At 39.4% G+C, this 19,982-nt stretch overlaps 1 protein-coding gene across 7 annotated transcripts; it reads left to right on the top strand.

Annotated features, from left to right (window-relative positions):
• The first annotated feature begins 539 nt into the window (after positions 1 to 539).
• cdca2 (cell division cycle associated 2) lies at positions 540 to 12,489 on the top strand. Of its 7 annotated transcripts, none has more exons than XM_049762894.2 (16): positions 540 to 788; positions 1,256 to 1,427; positions 1,785 to 1,924; positions 2,813 to 2,969; positions 4,006 to 4,157; positions 4,308 to 4,481; positions 5,064 to 5,181; positions 5,908 to 6,224; positions 7,236 to 7,287; positions 7,362 to 7,436; positions 8,088 to 8,215; positions 9,433 to 9,492; positions 9,707 to 9,775; positions 10,371 to 10,527; positions 11,496 to 11,525; positions 11,610 to 12,489. In XM_049762894.2, the coding sequence occupies exons 1-16, from the start codon at positions 765 to 767 to the stop codon at positions 12,317 to 12,319; spliced, it is 2,535 nt and encodes an 844-aa protein (XP_049618851.1). In that variant the 5' UTR covers positions 540 to 764; the 3' UTR covers positions 12,320 to 12,489. The 7 variants fall into 7 exon arrangements, with proteins under 7 accessions (XP_049618851.1, XP_049618848.1, XP_049618847.1 ...); XM_049762891.2 differs by adding an exon at positions 917 to 967 and having other exon boundaries at positions 541 to 788; positions 11,496 to 12,489; XM_049762890.2 differs by adding an exon at positions 917 to 967 and having other exon boundaries at positions 541 to 825; positions 11,496 to 12,489.
• The last annotated feature ends 7,493 nt before the right edge of the window (positions 12,490 to 19,982 follow it).

The following is a 19,982-nucleotide window of genomic DNA, read 5'->3' as shown; positions in this document are numbered from 1 at the left end:
GTTGTTCGTTTCTGCATGTTAGCCTGTATCTGTCATACAAAGTGGAGTACAAGTCACACCAACAGGTCCCATAGAAATAAAACAATAGTTTTGCTATAATGGAAGTTTGTCCCACATTTCACACAAAGGATAATGTGGCGGAGGAATAAGGTGGATACAGTCGGAAGTTTAACTAAATGTTTAAAAAAAAAAAATTACAATAACAATAGGGAATACGGGAAGGGAAATAAAGCATTACATAACACCAAGACCCTATCATAGCAGCATGAGTACAGCAAGACAACGGGTGCGTCACCGCCAGCGCCACCTATTGAGCAATTTAATAGCAACGTGGCAGCGAAGTGATCCAAGTCAATGTATTTTTTTTATTATTATTGATGGCTTATAACTATTGTATAGAATAGGGTAATTATTAACGTACATGACACATCAGCCAACAAGGAATGGTAATTTAATTCATACTTCAAACTCTGACGGCTAATCAAAACAGTTCTTTAGGACACGTGAGACATTGCTGTATTCCTATTGGGCAATTCATATTAAACGAGTTCCTTTCTTGCCAGCCGACACAAATGCGCTAGAAATTAGTACTTAAGAAAATATAAGCGTGTGTTATATTGTTGTATCGGGCCAATTTTAACAAATCTAATTTGTGGTAGTCCAGATGGACCGATTTATATTTCATAGCAAAACAAGACGGCAGTTAAAAAACAAAATTCTCCGGAGTTTTTGTTTTGAATGACGTTCTCGGCGGAAGGATCCAAATGCAACACGCGGTGTTGTGGAGGGTAATTTGAAACTCTTGGATTTGGATTTTATTTTAATGTAATACACACCGGTTATTTTCCCGGTTATTATATGTATATATATATTTTTTTATGACAGTTACTCATGCTTGATTCTGTATACTTGCAAGGTTGGTACTTTCAAGGAGTTGTAGCTACAGTCACTGAAGTCTCGACATAACGTAAGCTAACGACAAACCAGTCATTTTAATATTTGAATTTGGCTGCGATAATATGCCCCATAACTTTTTTTTCCGGAGCATCTTCAATTGTGTATAAAAGTATTTATGAAAAGTAGCACCCGTAAGATATCAGGATTATTTTCATTCAATGCATGTTTTGCCCAACACAAAACACTCATGTTAGGTCTCGCCAATACACTTCTTTGAAGTCATAGTGATGCTTGCTGTATTGACATCAGATGCCCCCTGGAATACAAGTTGTAGCATTGTAGTTTATGGTTTATGCAGATGGCCACTGAACAGATGATCATCGTGGACAAGAAGACAGACGAGAGCAAAATGTCCCCTTCAAAGGATCCTGAAACTGTATCAAGGGAGCCTCTTGACTTTCAGAAACTCAAACCTTCTCAGTTTGGCATTACTGTGCAAAGTTTCAGCCCAGCAGCATCTGGAAGCAAAGGTGAGTTTGCAGATACAATGCACAGTCGTATGAAAAGGTTTGGGCACCCCTGATAATTTTGAAGATTTTTCTTTAGAAACCATTGACTGTTCAGATCAGCAATTACAGTTAAATATGTGATATTTGAGAAGTGAAATGAAGCATTTACAGAAAGTGTGCAATTGTTACTTGAACAAAATTAATCAGGTGCATTAAATTGGGCACAACGGCAAAAATAATGACTGAAATTGCTGATTTGAACAAACATTGACTTAAAAAGGAAACTTGTGAAAATTATCTGGAGTGCCGGAACCTTTTCATATTACTGTATTATAAAAAAGCAAACTTGACCAACCATATCTTTGTCTCTTGCTCCAGAAAACTCTCATTTGGCAAAATTGAAGGCAAGAAGAAGACGTTCTAATGTAGGTGTGAGAGGCTCACCGGAAACAAACTCCCTCATCCGCTTCATTGCACAACAAAAACTGAAGAATTCCTCCAACTGTCAAACTCCAGAGGTGAGAAGTAAATCTAAAAGCTTCTGATCATCTTTGTATTTACGCTGTCATGTTTCAAGCAAAATACCAATAACAATTTTTACATTAATATTAGAATATATACATTATTATTTATTTATTAACGAAGTGACACTTTAGGGATGTTGGTTACATGCATTCAGATTTGTAATAGTTTACCCTGATTAATCTGTGAATTGCAAAATTTTAAGCTTTGTGTTGTATAGTTGTCGTTAGGTAGTGACAGGGCTGTGGTTATGTCCAATGAATTTTATGTCTACAATAGAAGATTGCATGATTCCTATATTTGTCACATCACCAGCAATGTAAAGGTCTGTAAATAAGCAAGGCAAAACAATGGTGGTTTCACTTTCACAAAGTTTCTTCATCTTTGCCAAAGAGGCAGACTTTCATTCAAATATAATACAAGTTGATTTATATAGCACATTTCACAATGGCTGCAGCAGCAACAAAGCGCTTTACATATAACAATAGATAATGATGCAAATGCAAAGACAGTGGATACAGTAAATCAAAACAAATGTATATCTAGTAATAGTACTTGTTATATACATACGTATAACGTAGACGCCAATACAACAATGACTTGGTAGCTTTGTTTGTAATCTTCACAGATACAAATACAATCACTTTTGTTATTTCCACACCGTCATAAATCAAATACTATTCTAAATTGTTTATGATGAATGAGGGAATGCGCTCACACTCTTTAACTTGATCTGACAATTATTTTATGATCAAAACAACAAACTACATTGGTATTATTTGGTTTTACTCATTTTAGTCATAGGCGTCCTTGTTTTGTCCTTCATGATTGAATATTGAGTTGCAGCACTGAGTAGAATTGTTGTGTCCGCTATCTGAACTCAGCAGCTTGTCAGAGGTAGCCCCTTCCTTCCTCGAGTAGCATCCACCCTGAAGCAGAAAATAGCTTCCTTCCAGACTTTGGTGTTTGTGGAGGAGAGCGAGGTTTGCGATCAGGATGACAACGCTGGTGGATGCATGACGACAAAGGATTATCTTTCTGGTAAGTCATTACACCAGGATTAAAAGTTTATTTCTCAACAATGGTCAGTGGCTTTATTGCTGCCTGTCTGGCAGCAATGCACCATGCAAGAGCAATGGTTAACCCCAACTTTGGGAGCCAAGTGTCAGTGCATTCCATGTTTATTCATGGCACAAAAAAATATGGTACATTATTATTAATCACCAATAATTATTCATGTAGGAATAATTTCGGTCTTGACTGTATATAATGGAGGCAACTTCCAACATCACTAGCCAGAGAAAAAGACTTCGCTACCCAGCAGTAAAAGAGAATGATTGATCCAGTGGGGTTTGCCAGTTGTATGATTGCTTTCGCCTCAATAGTTGTGAACTCTTTTATGCATATTTTAATATTATGACTACAGAAAACCCTTCCACTCCATATTGTATGCACGGTGGAGCACTGGTTAGCACGGTTAGGAGGGTGCGAGTTCGATTCCACCTCCAGCCCTCCCTGTGTGGAGTTTGCATGTTCTCCTCGTGCCCGCCTGGGTTTTCTCCGGGCACTCCGGTTTCCTCCCACCCCCCAAAAAACATGCTTGGTAGGCCAATTGAGCACTCCAAATTGCCCCTCGGTGTGAGTGCGGATGGTTGTTCGTCTCTGTGTGCCCTGTGATTGGCTGGCAACCGGTTCAGGGTGTTCCCCGCCTACTGCCTGATGACTGCTGTGATAGGCTCCAGCACACTCGCGACCACCGAGGGGACAAGTGGTATAGAAAATGAATGGATGGACATGCTATGGCAAGTTCTTTTCCATTGTAAGTCTCCAGAAAAATGCTTCCGTGAGAGATCAATTACAACGCACGTAATAGTGTCATAATATTCATTCCCCCACCACTACCAGTTTCTCTGTAATGTACTCACTGCAATATTTTCAAGTTTGTAGAACACAGAAACACAAACACTAACCATTTTACATCTATGCCTGCCCCAAATAATTAAGACCCAAAAAAAAGTCCAATATTGTTTTTGAGTGTCTTCAAATCTTTTCCATTGGCTGCATTTTTTAATTTCAGATGAACACAACCAAGAAGGGAAAGAGAACCACCATCGAGCAGCATCACCCACACCCAGCAAGAAGCGTCGTGTGGGCCCCCTCAAAGGCTGCGAAGTGCAGATAAGAGTTGCACACACCCCAGACCTTCCCTTAAATGGCAGAGACAAGGAGGTATTATCACTCTACCCATAGACTCCCTTGACTGCCGTCTTTAAATCGGGTTTCTGCTTCTTTCTAGTTATTTAAAAAAAAAAAAACAAGTACAGCATTTTTGCTGTTCTACAGACTAGAAGTTTTTTAAGTATTCTGTTGGTTCCATAGGGAGATAAGGAGCCAGTGGCAGAATGCAATGACGATGTCAAAACAGAACCTGTGCCGTCAAGTGAGACTGAAGAAGAAACCCAACCTGTGCTTCCTTGTACACCTCTTCGTGGTTACCGTGAGCGACACATGTCCTTGGAACATTGTGCCTTTTCCTCCAAAAACAACCAACAGGTGTGAGATTTGCTTGTAGACACACATTAGTTAGGAATTCACAAAAATGCGGCACTGACTTCTTAACAGTTGTAAACATCTCTAAAACATGTTTGTATAGTACTTTAAGACGTGCTTTTTGGTTCATGAAGCCCCACTTTACAAAATTGTATGTATCGTTGTTTGACTAAACGACCGTTACATGCCATCTCGCTCCATAGCACACTGAGAATTTTTAGGCTTTCATTGCTATTATTATTTTTTTTCAAATTCCTTTTAGTTGGCGACAGTTTGAATTTTGACTATTTGTAGGCCGGGCCAGTCCCAATTCTCCGCAAATAGTGTGGTTCAACTGTACAGTAAATAAACAAGTTGGTTAAATAGATTGATGTGCTGTATATACAATTTGGCAAAAACAAAGTCAGCATTAAATGCACCATACCTTTCACACTGAAGTTACTTCACCGTGTCCCACTGTTTACTGAGTGACTATGTCAACATCATCGACAACAGTTAGTAATGCCAATGCTTCTACGTGTGTTAGGTGGAAACACTTCAACTAAGTCCAACAAAAAGGCAATGGAACTTATTTTTTCTCAACAGGAAAATGTGTTTGAACCTCAAAGCCCCAGCCGACCACAGCCTAGTGACCTTACATCACTTTCACCAGAGGGATCTTTCTCTGTTTTCCAGTTCTCTTCGCTCCCCTCTCAATCATCCGGTAAAATACACACTGCTCTTGGTCATGCAGGTTCCAAATAGATTGACCTTTAAGGTGGCAAGATTAATTGATCATTAAATTAATCGACAACTTTTTGCTGTTTGATTAATCATTTAAAGCTATTTTTATTTAAAACGTGTGCATCCTCGCGCTGTCAGTGAGCCAACCCGTGTGCATCAATTACGGATAAATAACTGCGAGACAAGTCCCGATGGCCGTGTGTCAAAATGTAAAAGTTGGACTTGGAAAGATTTGGAGCACCAGACTTCCAGCGATGTGGGGCCAGCCGAGTGTGGCCACTTAAAGCAATTCCTTTTCAGATAGGCAGTAGTGAGCATATCCCATAAGTGGACTTCAGGGGAAATGTAAGTCAAATGAACCCTTACTGATTAATATATAACAACCTATGAACAATTGAGATGACAAAAAGTCTTCAGGATGCATTATGTTTACCATCTTAATTTATTGTGAAAGGAAACAGACAGAAACATGACATGACAGAAAAGGCACTTAAGTTGTCCAATTTGTTGTTGTCAATTTCAGCATTTCAGGACTGGTAGAGGCTGTGATGATATATATTTTCAAATTTTTGTTTTTGCTCTTACGGTTTTAGCAACCAAAACCACAACAAGATATTTTTCTGCATAAAAGTGATTGGCCTTACAAAAAGCCCGCACTGTTAATAACCTTGAATTTTTTCCATTTTGATCATTATTGTGCATACAGAAGCCAGCGAGTCGTCTGGGACATCTGCAGAAAAGAAGAAAAAGAAGCGGGTGCATTTTGGATGCCCACTTTCCCCTGAGTTTTTTGATAAGCAACTGCCTCCCAGCACCCCATTGCAGAAAGGGCAAACACCAGCTCGAGCCTCCACACCAGGTGGGATCTTAAAGAAGACACCGCAGAGGAGTGAGTCTTTTACTTTGCAAGCCCAGCGAGATCTTTGCAGTATGTTTGGTGCCTCCCCGGCACCAATGTCTGCAATGTCTCAGGACCACAGAATGCTCCATATGGCGGAAGATGGGGTGGAGAAGTTTGAAAAGGTATGTTACATGTCTTTTATTTATTAATATTATTTTTTTTAATACAGGATTAGAAATTGTTCAGATTATGATGCAAAAATCGGACATTTTTGAATTTCCTAACTTAACCCTGTTCCTCGAGGGCCGGTGTCCTGCATGTTTTAGATGTCGTCCTGCTGCATCAAAACTGATTCAAATGATCAGAATAGTTGTACTAAGTTCATCTTGTTTTTCCTTTTTTTAATCACTTCACTGGTTTCTTTTATATCAAACAAATTGTTTTAGGTTCATTACCTGACATGTTTCGGCAGTTTCTTCCGCCTTCATCAGAGTGTCACCGATGTGATAGTGACGCGTCTTTATCAGCTGATGGATGAAGGCGTGGCTCACCTGTCAGATTTGACAGGTGAGTCACGCCCTCTGCTGTCCATTCACCTCTCCAGAATGCTGTTCCAGGTTGTAGAGAGCATATAGGCAAACATCAGCGTTGGATCAGGGAGGCCATTGAGATCCGCAAGCGGGGCCCGAGGACCATCAACAGGGATCAGGGCCTATATGCTCTCTACAACCTGGAACAGCATTCTGGAGAGGTGAATGGACAGCAGAGGGCGTGATTTGACAGGTGAGCCACGCCTTCATCCATCAGCTGATAAAGACGCGTCACTATCACATCGGTGAGACTCTGATGAAGGCGGAAGAAACCGCCGAAACATGTCAGGTAATGAACCTAAAACAATTTGTTTGATATAAAAGAAACCAGTGAAGTGATCAGAATAGTTATCCTGCTTCTGCAGACCTTGATGATTATCGGTGATATAAAGGGTTTTTTTAACGCCATAAATACAATAAAATCATGCCAAGGGAGTTTTAAACATGTTTTTTTAGTTTGAACATTCAATACCTGGTTTTTGTAATGTATTCAAATGAATATATGGTGCATTGAAAGGGCTTTAGAAATCCTTGTATTGTAATTTTATGTACATTTTACACAACGTCCCAACTATTCAATGCTTTATATTTTTCTGCATCTAGATCATTTTTCCTTCAACAGAAGACAGTGATTCTACAATTATGTCTGGTACAGGTGGGATATAGCATTTTATTGACAAACAGTTATAGTGTGGAGTCAGCATAATTACTTCTTTTTTTTTTTTCCAGAATTGATGAATTATACCCAGCTGAATTTAAATGATGCTTTCAATGATGAGGCTCTTTCTCCAGCGGTACCGACAGGTACAACCTGATATTTGCCTTTTTTATAGATGCAGTGCATTGAGAAAGTATTAAGCCTCATAAAACATTTTCATATTTCTGTTGATTAGCCATTATTTATGTGATCTACAAGGTATTTTTATTTCCATACTCCATAATGACCACACGAAAGGAGAATACATTATGCTGTTGCATTTAATTTGAGACAATTCAGGAAACGGTTGCAGCATTAAAGGTGATGGGCAAACAGTCAAAGTTTTGGACAACCAGGACTCTACCTTGAGCAAAGATAGGCAACTAGTGGCCCTTGATCCCACTTCCAAAGGCTCCTTGATTAATTTGTAAAATCTCCAAATTCAGGCAAATTTCATAATTCAAACAATACACTGAACTGTATTATCTGTAAAAGTCAATTCTACAAAGCATTGTACTACTTGAAGCAAACATTTATCTTCATGTGATATTTTTGCTTAATATTGTGATACTTTTCCTTGTAGCTGTATCATGGTTATATAGTAATAAGCACTTTGTTACAGCAGCAGCAGCTGTTGTGAAATGCGCTATATTGTATAGTATTATATTTCTTATGTTCTCTTGTATTAGTAGTAATTAATTATTTATTAATGTAATTAGTAGGTAAGCAACTGAATTTCTTGCATTTTGTCCCCTTAGACGTGAAGTCTGAAATAAGGCCAGCCTATGAGTCAAAAGCCCTGAACGAGCGAGAGTCTTTGTCAGAGGAGAAACGACCTGAGGTTGTCGGTGACGCTGCACCCAGATTGAAGAACTGGGAAAATAAGGTTATTTGTGCATTCTTGTTTACTTCAAAAGGTCGCTGTCATACTGCAGTGTAATGTTTGTTTTTTCTTATGGATTTTTATGATGCCATTACTGAAGAGTTCCATTAATGGGGATTATTAGACCTAGAAATGTAACAAAATGTGTGTTGCAGGGTCCTTAGCATCAGTCATTAAATGATCACGTGTGAAAGTTGTCTAGCCGTAGGTATGATGACATTTTGTTTATGAATGATGACCTGAATTTATTGTTGACAGTTTTTATCACATGACAAAAATTTAACTCAGTGACTCCAATTTGACCCAAACAATTACCGTGAAATAAAATTTACATCACAGTGGGTGGCGAAATGGAAAAATAAATTCCAGGAGTTCAGTGAGGTGATGGAGAACAGAATCAGAGTGAGATATTCCATGAGCGACTCAAAACCTACAATAACCCAATGAAACGGGCAAGAAGTCCCCATTTTTAGAATTCATCACAGACAACAAAAACAATCCAAGTTATTTTCTATTCCATGAGCAACTCAAAAACTACAATAACCCAGTGAAATGGGTAAGAAGTCCCCATTTTTAGAACTCATCACAGAAAACAAAAGCAATCCCAAGGTATTTTTCCAACACAACTGACTTGTCGCTTTCATCTGGATTCATGTTCCTTCAGAACACATTCAATTGAGAGTCAATTTTCGGTCCAATTATGTTTAATCTATACATAGTATGCGTCACCTTGGGGATGTCTTCAGGGGGTACAGTTAAGCAGACGACACACGGCTGTACAGTTTATCACTGTGTCTTCTGATGACAGCAGTGTAGCCTTCAGAAGGCAGTTCTTAACTGTATTTTACATATTAAGTCATGGATGGCTGTGAATTTGCAACAGACACAAGTGAGATTTTAGTCGTTGGTTGGGAGAATGTTAGAATGTATCTGTGATGTGTTTTTACCATTTTTAAGCTTGTATCCACTGAGCGGCAAAGGAGAGTGACAAACTATTTAATGCTATGTTATGCCTGTTCAGTTTCAAATATTTCATTATAGCCACAGTTTGAACCTGGAAACCCTCAATATTTATACAAAATACTATGTTAATTAAAACCTCACCTCAAAAGTCAACCAGCAACACTAAACAGTTTATTCAGCTTTGGAAGTCCCACTGTAGCTTAATTCTTACTGGGTTTTTGTTTTTCTGACCTCAAAGTGAATGTCCCCCATTGCAGGCAGCAGAAGAATCTGAATCTACAAGTGAATTTCCAGCTGCTCGTACTCGTAAGAGGAAGGTATTATGACTGCTGATCGCACCATTTAGCAGACATGGTTTTCTTTTTATCAGTCAGCTTTATCTAACAAGCTGCCAACAGATCTACTGTTTAATTCCAATGAATATAAAAGTAATCACATTTCAGCATAGCCACCTTATGTGCATGCATGCGTATTTGAGAGATGGACCGTATCGTGTTCAGCATCTTTCTGCCAATTTTCGCTTTCCTTTAGCTTCCTGAAAAGAGCCAGCCTGTGAGGAGGTCGACACGCTCTGCTGCTAAGCCTTCTGAGACGATTAAAGTGAGTTTATTGAGGCTCGTGGTACACATATCTTGGTCAGAAAAGTTCTTTTTTTTTTTTTTTAAATCCATGCCTTTATTACACACATTCATGCCCCATAAGGAGTATTTTTCAACGAACAAAAGATATGTTTCCAGTCGTGGTAGTATGAGAAAGTTAACACTGAGGCCTGGGTTGATATAAATTATGTTATATATGTATCATTTAGCAGTACAATGAGTGTGTATTCTTGGAGACGGACAAATAGTCCTCGTCAATTTGTAACAAGAACTGTACTTATTCCTTCTATTAAAAAATGAAAATGCTCTAAATGGACCATGCACCCACTATCATGTATCTGCATTAATGTTGCAGAAGTGCTCACATGATTGTGACGTGTTCACCTTCCTCACAGGAGGCACAGACATACCAAGTTTCAGAAAATTGGCATGCATTATACTGTATGTATCCATTAGGCGAGCGAGCGAGTAATGCCACACTTCATTGTAAATTAATTACTGATGACGCCCCGTGAATTACAAAATTATATTTGAGTTTTGTTTTTTTTTGTTTTTTTTTTTAAATTACATTCATAGAGCACCTTCTGTCCCCACAGCTGGCCTCTAAAGCAGCAGCAAATCGGTGGAAAAGGGAAGTCAACCTTTCTCTTTACGGCTCTCGAACATATGCATCCAAGAATCCTAGCCTCAGTCCCATCACAGAGTTGTTCCAGTCAGTAGCAGCACAGCGCTGTCTCGCTACTAGCTGCGCAGGTGAGTTGTATGCTCTTCTAAACCTGGTATAATGATTAAGACGCACTTAAGTTTATGCCTATAATGAAGTGAAAGGCCTCTCACATCTACAGCTTCACTTCAAGGAGACTTGTATTCACAATTTCTAACTGTTCTCAGGCGTAAGACAGTGAAAAGTCTCTCTTAAAAATACAAACAACCCTATTTTTAATATGAAGTAGTATCAAATTAACTTAATTCTATGTTCGATTATCTAAATTTCAAAACAATTAACAATTGATGTAATAGATGGATAACATTTTATAGCTATTTTCAATCTATATCCATTTTTTCTCCTAAGATTTGTCCTTAAAATTTAGATAAAAATATTTGTCGGCCCTTTAGCACATCATTGCGATAGCCCAGCCACGACCAATTGAGCTATGCTTAATCCAACAGGTACACTAATGTAATAAGTGAAACAAGCATGGGTTGATTGGTGGTACTTGCAGAGTGAGGCCCAAGAATGATGTAATAGAAAAGCGACTGTTGTGTTACCATCTCTGATGCTACATTTGTGGCACAACAGAACCAGCACAATTATCAATATCACACGTAAAAATATTGATATACACAATAGAGGCTTATATCCTAAATTGGAGTTGACTAATTATTAGCAAAATTTCCTCTTCTGAACAAGTCTTACCTAACATTGTATTTTTCTCTGGGACTAAATCAGTGAAGCCACTTTTGGTTCCACTGAAGCAATTTGGAAACACGTTAAATTTGAAAAGCATAAGGAGTTATTTAGCTTAATTTTAGTGTACTTGCTGGGTAACAGTTTTTTCATTGCACACCTGACAGGCACTTTGCAGACACAACTTGTAGCATACAAACAATAAGTACATTTTTCGGAACATGTCCTATTTGAACTCTTCAAATCTTGACATTTGTGAAGCCAGACGTACTGAAGTTCCTGTTGTGCTGTTGATTTCTCCCAATAATCCCAGATGAAAGTGCATACCTGAAGAATAACACCGGTGAGTCAGAAAGCAGTGGCCCCTGGACTTCAGTATGTATTGGTGAAAGTTCATCAGAAGCGCTTTTGTCCTCTGGCAAAAAAGCCTCAGGGACTAACAGGTCCTCATCAAGGCCCAGGACCACAAGGCGAGGATCAAGGAAGGGCAGAGTTTCAATGCACGATCTGCTACGTGTGGAGCCTCAGATGCAGACCGATGAGAAGGCAAGCGAGAACCATGAAGAAGAGGTCACTACAAACACTACTGGGTCAATAGATGGCCCATCAGAACAAGTGTCGAATGATGCTGAAGAACATTGCACCCTAATATTTGCTGACACAACCAGCGCACACGCAGATCCAAATTCAGATTGTTGTCATTTGGTCGTTGAAGGCTCCACCTCAGCCTGCTTGTTAGGAGGAGAACAAACCAGTACAGTGGCCTTGACAAGCACGTCCCCCCGGACAACCCAGCAGGCTCAAAATACGTCAAGATGCTTGAGGCGCTCTGTGAACCCGGCAGAGGAACAACCTCAAGCGGAAGCAGAAACACAGCCCAAAACAAAGAGCAATTCATCGTGTGAATATCCTGAAGAGGAGGCACAAGTCGACTGTGGCCCGGCCTCCTGGAAGGCTGACTTCAATTTTGAGGATGTCTTCAAACGCAGGGGACAGCGCTCAGTGCGCCGCAGCCTACGGAACCAAAGGAACACAGATAATGACTCAGGTCTGGCCTGGGTGCCTCGGATCTCACCTGAAATAAGAAAAAGAACCGTCAAGAAGATGCAGAATCGCAGATTCAGTTCGATTGTTTAACCAGTCGCCACTGTCTGAGGACACTGAGCACACGTCTTGCTCGTACTTTGACAGTTTTTGCATTCCACTCAAATATTACTTGCATCATATCGTTTTTCCTTCTGAATTAATTTGCCTGTTTTGCAAGGTTGTTGTTTTATGGGATTAAAGTGCTGATTCTTTCTCCTTAACCAATCATTTGCATCATTCCTCTATGCAAGCCACTCAATATACAGAGCCCAATCATTTATGCTGACCTCCTCTCAATCAATATCCAACCACACATTTCCCCCCCTCACCCTCCGAAGTCACTAGATCCAGTCTCAATGAGTCAATATTTTCTCTTAGTGGATAGATGAAGATGGCCTTAGTGCAATACCAATCTGTCAGACAAGGTTAGAGGCTCCTGGATTAATGTGAAAGAAATGGCAGGAAGGGCTAAATGAGCCCTTGAGTCATTCTCTGCTGTTGGGGTAACTAGGAGTCGTGGTGGAAAGCAGGAATAAAAGCAAACCTATGAGAAACCAACTGTTCCTTTTATTCTGCACCCACTCTGACATCCATCAGTTTAAATTCAGCATCTTCCATATTTTACCTATGAAACTATTGTTAAAAACAGTTTGATATAACTAACTCTTAGGGTGGAATTAATCTTCTGAAAAGGTTTTTCTTATATGTTTAATGAGTTTGACTTTTTTAATTTAGCTGTTGAAGTAAAAACTTATCAATGCAAAATTGTTGAGATGCAACTTAAAAAAAATTCACAAATGAATAGAGAGCAAAAATCTGTCCTCGTTTTGGTCTATGAAAGGAGTTAAACAAAAATACATTGAGTGCTGACCTCTCTAAGATTTAAAGCAGCTCTCCCACAAGGAGTTCAGTCCACATTAGAGTGATTTTAGCAGACAGCGTAGAAACAACTTGAGTTTCACATTCAGTCCACACAGGACAATTAACTTCTAGAGATATGCCCAAGCGTGATGTATCCATCACAGTGTAATTGTCTCTCCACTTTTACATCAAGCCCGAGTCACTTCACTTGCCTGAAGGACACCAAGGTCCCCATTTTGTGGTTGAATGCCAAACAAGGCCTTGCCATCTGCAACTAGACGAATGGTCTCTGATCTTCTGACGTGATGCAGCAGGACCTTAGTGCCATCCAGTGGCTGTCATGAAGTGCTGCGTGTCAGGCTTCACATCAAGTGAAAGTCAGAAAGAACCGAATAAACTGCAATTCACGAAAATCATTTAGTTGTAATCATTTCATTTGAATGAGTCAGTTTATTAGATTAAAAGAAGAAAAGGGTGAGCATTTTGTATTTGTTTTAATGGCATGATGTGTGGGCACCTTTATTGGCTGGGTCAAACTTGGCACGACTGCAAACAGGCTGCTGTGTTGTGAAAGTCTGCAGGCATAATGGTGCACCTCTATAGAAGCCCTTGTGTTCGTACGTGTGAGTGAGGGGTGTGAAGCCGAAGCCACCATCCCTGGCAGACGGGCATAGTGAAGACGGCTTAGCACAAGAACAATGGGGTCCTTTGAGAAAGACGACGCCCCCAAGACATGTGGCCTCCTGTCACCGTGGCAACCCCCCATGGGACATGGAAAGGGTCTGACAGCTGGAGAAGGACTTTCAGAAATTCAGTTGCTTTCTTTCTATTGCTTCCTTTACATGTGCTCCCAGGACCATGTGGATGGCCAAGGGTCCTGACTATTGGGAGTTTTGTGGCCTCTACGCACTGCCTCACTCATCACGCATTCACATTCTATGCTCAAAAAGTACAGATAGTTGTAGAGAACAAAGTAGATTTAATTCTATTAGTAATGACTAAAATTAAGCACAAAACTGGGTAAAAAAAAAAAAAGTTGTTTCCCTTCAATAAATGCCACTAGTGAAATAAGAAATCATGTGGCAAGCTTGTTTTTCTTAGTGCAAGAATGTAAGTAGTGTGATACTTTAAATAAGTCAGTACACCACATTACCACAGTTTTACTAATGTTGAGAATCCGGTAGTTATAAGGGCAACTTACTTCAGCTTTCAGCAAAACACGGAAAAGCACTTCCTTCCTCCTCATGTGATTGAATGACCACGAATACTATTGCATTGCACCTGAGGGAACTTAAAACATCTTAAGTTTATTTTTTCTCTATCCACACAAAATGCCATCACAGAGCTACCAGTGGCAGCAATAGCCAATGTTAAGGCTTTGCTCTGTTTACATGTCATATAAAAATAAATGATATTCATGCATTTTACTTTTGTCTAAAAATACCAGCCACATGTATGTATTTTTTTCCAGGTCTTAATTTCCAGCCTTTTTAATACGGCATTATTTCAGATTGACAGAACAGAAAATGCACTAAATGAATCAGTTATTATTCCATTTTGATCCGTACTGTGTCAGAAAATAGGTAAAATGTTGATGGTTATTTTCCAAAATAGATGCAGTTGTACGTAAATGTGTTTTGATTCAACCCAAAGATGCCCACAACAATCTTATTTACTGTCATGAGGCTGAATAATCGAAGACTGGACAGTTTTAAGCTAAACAAGGTGTTTAAATGATTAATCAGTGATCAGAATGATTTTCTAATCATTCATAATTGATTAATTGTAGATTATTTGTTGTACCTATTCACAGTCCTTCTATGTCCTTGTTTTTTTTTGTCCTGCTATTTACCTCTTTTGTTATATCGTGGAGGATGAAAAAAGTAAAGGACCTTTTTTAACCTACTAAGGAGTGAAAAGCACAGAAAAATGGAGGGAGTAATAGTAAAAAGGCATTAGAAACAAATACCGTATTTTTCGGACTAAAAGTCGCTCTGGAGTACAAGTCGCATCAGCCATAAAATGCACAATAAAGGGGGAAAAAAACATATAAGTCGCACCGGAGTTTAAGTCGCATTTTGGGGGAAACTTATTTGACAAAATCCAACACCAAAAACGCAATTTATAGTCCGAAAAATACAGTACTTGAAAAACTGATTTAACTACAGAAATAACATACTTGCAGATTACCTCCCAATCAAATCATTAATCATGACATACACTGTATGAGACACAACATTTCATACCCTCTGTACTCTTTCTTTTTTTTTTTTTGCCCCCCATTTTAAATCGGTCGCATGCCGTCTGTTCGGACACAAAGACGTTTAATCGGTTCTTTGCCCTTGCAGATTTACAGACCCTGGCCTTTCAATTAGTTAATTAGTATCTGAATGGTATTAAGTTGTCCTGCCGCCCCAGTGCTTTCCATGCAGCGAGTCCTCCATTATTGATGCTCGGAGCAGGAGCCGTAAGCCCGGTGCAGCTCTCCTGCAGGGCCTAAGGCAGCAGGAGGAGGCAAACAAACAAAGGCGAGATGACAACACGAGCGTCTCGCAGTTACTCTGTTTGCTCGGCTGGCCCAGTGTGTCTGCAGCTGTCTGAGGTCTGCTGCTAACAGCTGCGTCTGGACGTCTCGACAAGGTGTGCACTGTGTGCCTCGTAAGGGAAGTTGCCCTTCGTATCACTGTGACTTGACACATCAGGGGGATTAGTGTATACAGTAGTGTCCCATTATGCTAAATGAATGTTCCCTGATTGAGGCATCAGTTTGATGGTACACTTTTAGCAAAACTAAGAAAAATTATATTTAAACATATATATATATATATATATATATATATATATATATATATATATATATATGCACACACACACACACACACACACACACACACACATATATATATATATATATATATACATACACAGTAAAAAGCAAAAAATATGATGCAGCATTCATTAACAAACTTGTACAAAATATTTTAAATGTCTTAGCATGTCTGAACAAAACACACTCATGACTGATATGGTGTGTTCAACATAAGTGACTGCTTTTTTTCACATAAACACTCAGTGACTTTGGCTACTGGGGTTGCAGACGGAATTTTCCATGGGATTTCATGATGATGTTTTTCGAGCCAAAAGGCACTGGACTTTTTTTTTTTTTTTTTACCTTGCGTTGTGCGTCCTTCACTCGAATGTGTGCTGCTTGGAAGAGAGGGTCACACCCAAGCTTTGCATGCAATTTCTTTGATGACACACACTAACCATTTGAAAGTCATCCGTGTCTGTCTATCAGGGGGTTAGGGACGGAGCTGACCCCAAAAATGAACAAAAATGCATTGGAAAACAAAAAATATAACCCAGATTTTCCCCCTAAATGCTGCGTTCAATTTTCTCCATAAAAACTGAACCACGAGTACACACTGTACATCTTAATGAGGTCATTAGTACTGCACATCATAAGATGCCTTTTGTTATTATCTGGTCCTTGCATCAGTTCATCTCTCCTCTCAGTTTACTCAGATCTGCAGTGCCATCTGTAGTGCCTGCAGGTGTGGATCTATGCTGTATTCTGTGTGTGCGGCATACTTTTCCTCCCGTCTGCTTGTTGCATCATCAGAAAAACCACAGTCCTGCTCCCTCTTGGTGTTTAAATAAGCTTTAATTGGGTCGATCTCCCGGGACAAGCTTCAGCACAGCAAGTCATCGTGCAATAATGTCAAAATCCATCCATGTGAGACAAAATCATTGTGGAGTCAACAATATGTGGCCTTAAGACAGTTGGCAGCCAAGCATGGAAAGTAGCGAGCTAGACAACCTTATAATTAACTTTGCCAGCTTCCTGCTGAATGGGTGTGAAGGCACCACTGCTACAAATTTGCTATGCTGATTTTCACACTAGTCTTAGTATTAATAAGACAGAATTTTGTTGATCATTGAAGTGACAGGGATGACAGTCTGCATCGCTCCGGAGGCAGCAAGGTTGCTTAATGATGGCTTGCCGTGACTTTTATTATTGCTTGAATCAGACTAAAATGTTTTTCTCTCTATTTCTACACCGGAGGGCCTGAACTGAAATTCACACTCAGGTCCTCTCAACTCCGAGGCAGATGTGCTAACCACTACATTGACATAGTAAAATAAATAAATGAGCTGGTGTTTGGGTCAGTGTTAAATAAATTGGGTCATTAATTATGACGGCAGAACTGTGTGTGTTATCTCTGTGGCTTGTCCAGTAAAAGGACTTGTTGTTGTATTTGCGGGTCAAGGAAAGACTCGTAGCCCCGGGCCACGTTGCTGCATATGCCGTGACGAGGTTTACATTCACTTCATTCGACTTTTGACCTCAAAGATGAAAATTCATCAGCATGGGAATTGTGTGGAGGCCTCTTTGCACATGGTATGAAGACTTACCCAAAACTTGTAAAGTCAAACAGCTTTATTATAATAGACTAAAGTGCGTGTCTTAAGACCTTCATCAACTAAGTGTATGTGCCTTTTAAATTTGCTGTTACCACCCCCCAAAAAATTTGAGGTTTTAAACATAATGCCATCCATCCCTTCAATCTTGTTTTTTGTGCATATTCCTCTTTATTGTCTGTGTTTAAATGGAAAAATACATCTAAAACCCTCTGTGGTTGTCATCTATAGTGAATGAAACCATTTTTTATCGTTACTGTCACGTAGCTCACATATCTCTCAGCATCATCTGTGTGTTTAACGTAGTTCACTGTGATGACATAACAGGCTCCATCAGCAACCTCCTGCTTGCACGAGAGGCAGACAAACACGAATATCGTTACACAGAGAGAAAGCCAATTATTCAATTAGAGAATGTATTGAATTAAACACTGATTCGCCACAGTTGACATTAGAGCTGCACCGATCGTTACTCGCTTTGTAATTTGATTGAGGAGTGTGCCGGCTTCATCAGTCATGAGAACAACTTATGCTCCCATTAGTCTGCAGTGATTTAAGAGCGCGTTACTTGGTATCTAATTTAAATGCAACCATATTGGCTCATGCTAATCAAATTAAGGAGTCGTATCATTTGCATTGACTACAAACCGATTAACCACATTCTTTTTAACATCTTTTCTCATGCCTCTTAATGAGGTTGTTAAAGAAGATCTCGTGTAAGTCTGTGGTTCTTTTAAAAAAGGTGGGGGGAGGAAGTAACTGGAAAGAAGCGGGAAGGAGGGGGGGTTATGGTAGTGGCAGGAGATGAAGAAGTAGACAAAGCCTGTTGAGCCCATGAGGTTAAGTTCCCCCGAGCAGCAGGGCCACAAGAATGTGTGAGAGAATCCTGGAGGCTGCATTGTTGTCAAGAGACATCCTGCTCTGCAAACACTACAGAGCTGTTGCTCTTGGACCTGGGAGGTCTGTAGACCAAACAGTCATATAACTAAAGCATTGTTTGGAGTGTGAATGTGTGAAAATGCTTCTGTGGCGCAGGAGAAATATTAGTCTTTTTTTTTTTTTTTTTGGCAAGGTGCAACAACACATCTCCAGAATCAACCAAGGTCATGAAGACATTTAATTATCCCGCTTCTCAGTACCTACGTTGTTTTGTCGTCTGGCTTTGCTCACCATTGGCACTCTTCTTTTTTTTGGGGGATTGTGGTGCAATCATTTGATACAAGTTTCTGGGCCTTTGTTTGTTAGGTTATGTTGGAGCATTCCAGTTTACCTCTTCTTAAAAGCCTGCAAGATGGCATGTGAGATCCATTCCATTGTTGTTCTCATCCTATATTTGTGTCCCTTTTTGTGTTTCCTGTTTAGAAAAGACTAACTGCTATTGCTGGTACATTGATGTAGTATCATCTAATCCAGGGGTGTCAAACTCATTTTTTTTGGGCGGGCCGCATTGTAGTCATAGCTTCTTTCGGAGGGCCATTATGACTGTCAACCCAAATAAATGTATGAGCACCTCATATTATATACAGTAAAAGCTACAAAACAAACTGACAAATAACTCAATTTCAAATCAGATGAGTAAAAACTAGTCAAATATTTAAAAAAAAAAAGATATTATTAAAAGTGAAGACAATTTGCAATTCTAGCAATGACACTCAAATTTGTCTTCGCGGGCCATATAAAATGATGTGGCGGGGCACATCTGGCCCCCGGGCCTTGAGTTTGACACCTGTGATCTAATCAAATGAAAAAAGAATCATAAAACATGATCAGATTCACTTTCCTTTATTGATGAGTCTCTCACCCTAAAACAGCTGGAATAAGATCCATCTCACCCACAACCCTAATGAGGATACCCGGTATAGAAAATGAATGAAAAGATGACAGATACTTTTTTTCCGTTTTCACTAGTAGATAGCTGTGCAACACTAAAGCCAAGTTTTTACAAGGCAGTAGAGTTTGGTTTGGTATACTACAACCGAATTTAATTTGTATTTCTTGTAGGGCTGAACAATTAATCAAATTCAAATCGACATCCCAATGCAGAAGAATGCAATAATGAAATCTTCATCCTGGTCATCTTTTTTTCCCCCCATACAGCTGTACATTTAATTTCTTTATTCAGTGTCTCGTTAAGTTCAGTTCTTAGTGCAGTCCACATATGTACGTTGTGTCACAAAACACAGAAGTGAAAAAGCCACAGATGTGTTTGCATTATTGTTGTGAGCTGATTTATGATTTACTAATTTATTGTATGTTTACACTATACACACTTGTTTGGTAGCATTTTAAGAAGTTGTCTTATTGATAGCCTGCAAGTAAAATGATAAGTAAATTAACAATTCTAATTAAAGGAGATTTAAAAAATGCATGGCTCATTTGCCTTTGTGTTAGTGTAAACACGTCTTATAAAACCAAACATTTTTGTATAACA

Source organism: Syngnathus scovelli, chromosome 3, assembly GCF_024217435.2.
Source record: "Syngnathus scovelli strain Florida chromosome 3, RoL_Ssco_1.2, whole genome shotgun sequence".
Classification (NCBI taxonomy): Eukaryota; Metazoa; Chordata; class Actinopteri; order Syngnathiformes; family Syngnathidae; genus Syngnathus; species Syngnathus scovelli.
This window is presented reverse-complemented; position numbering and strand designations above follow the sequence as displayed.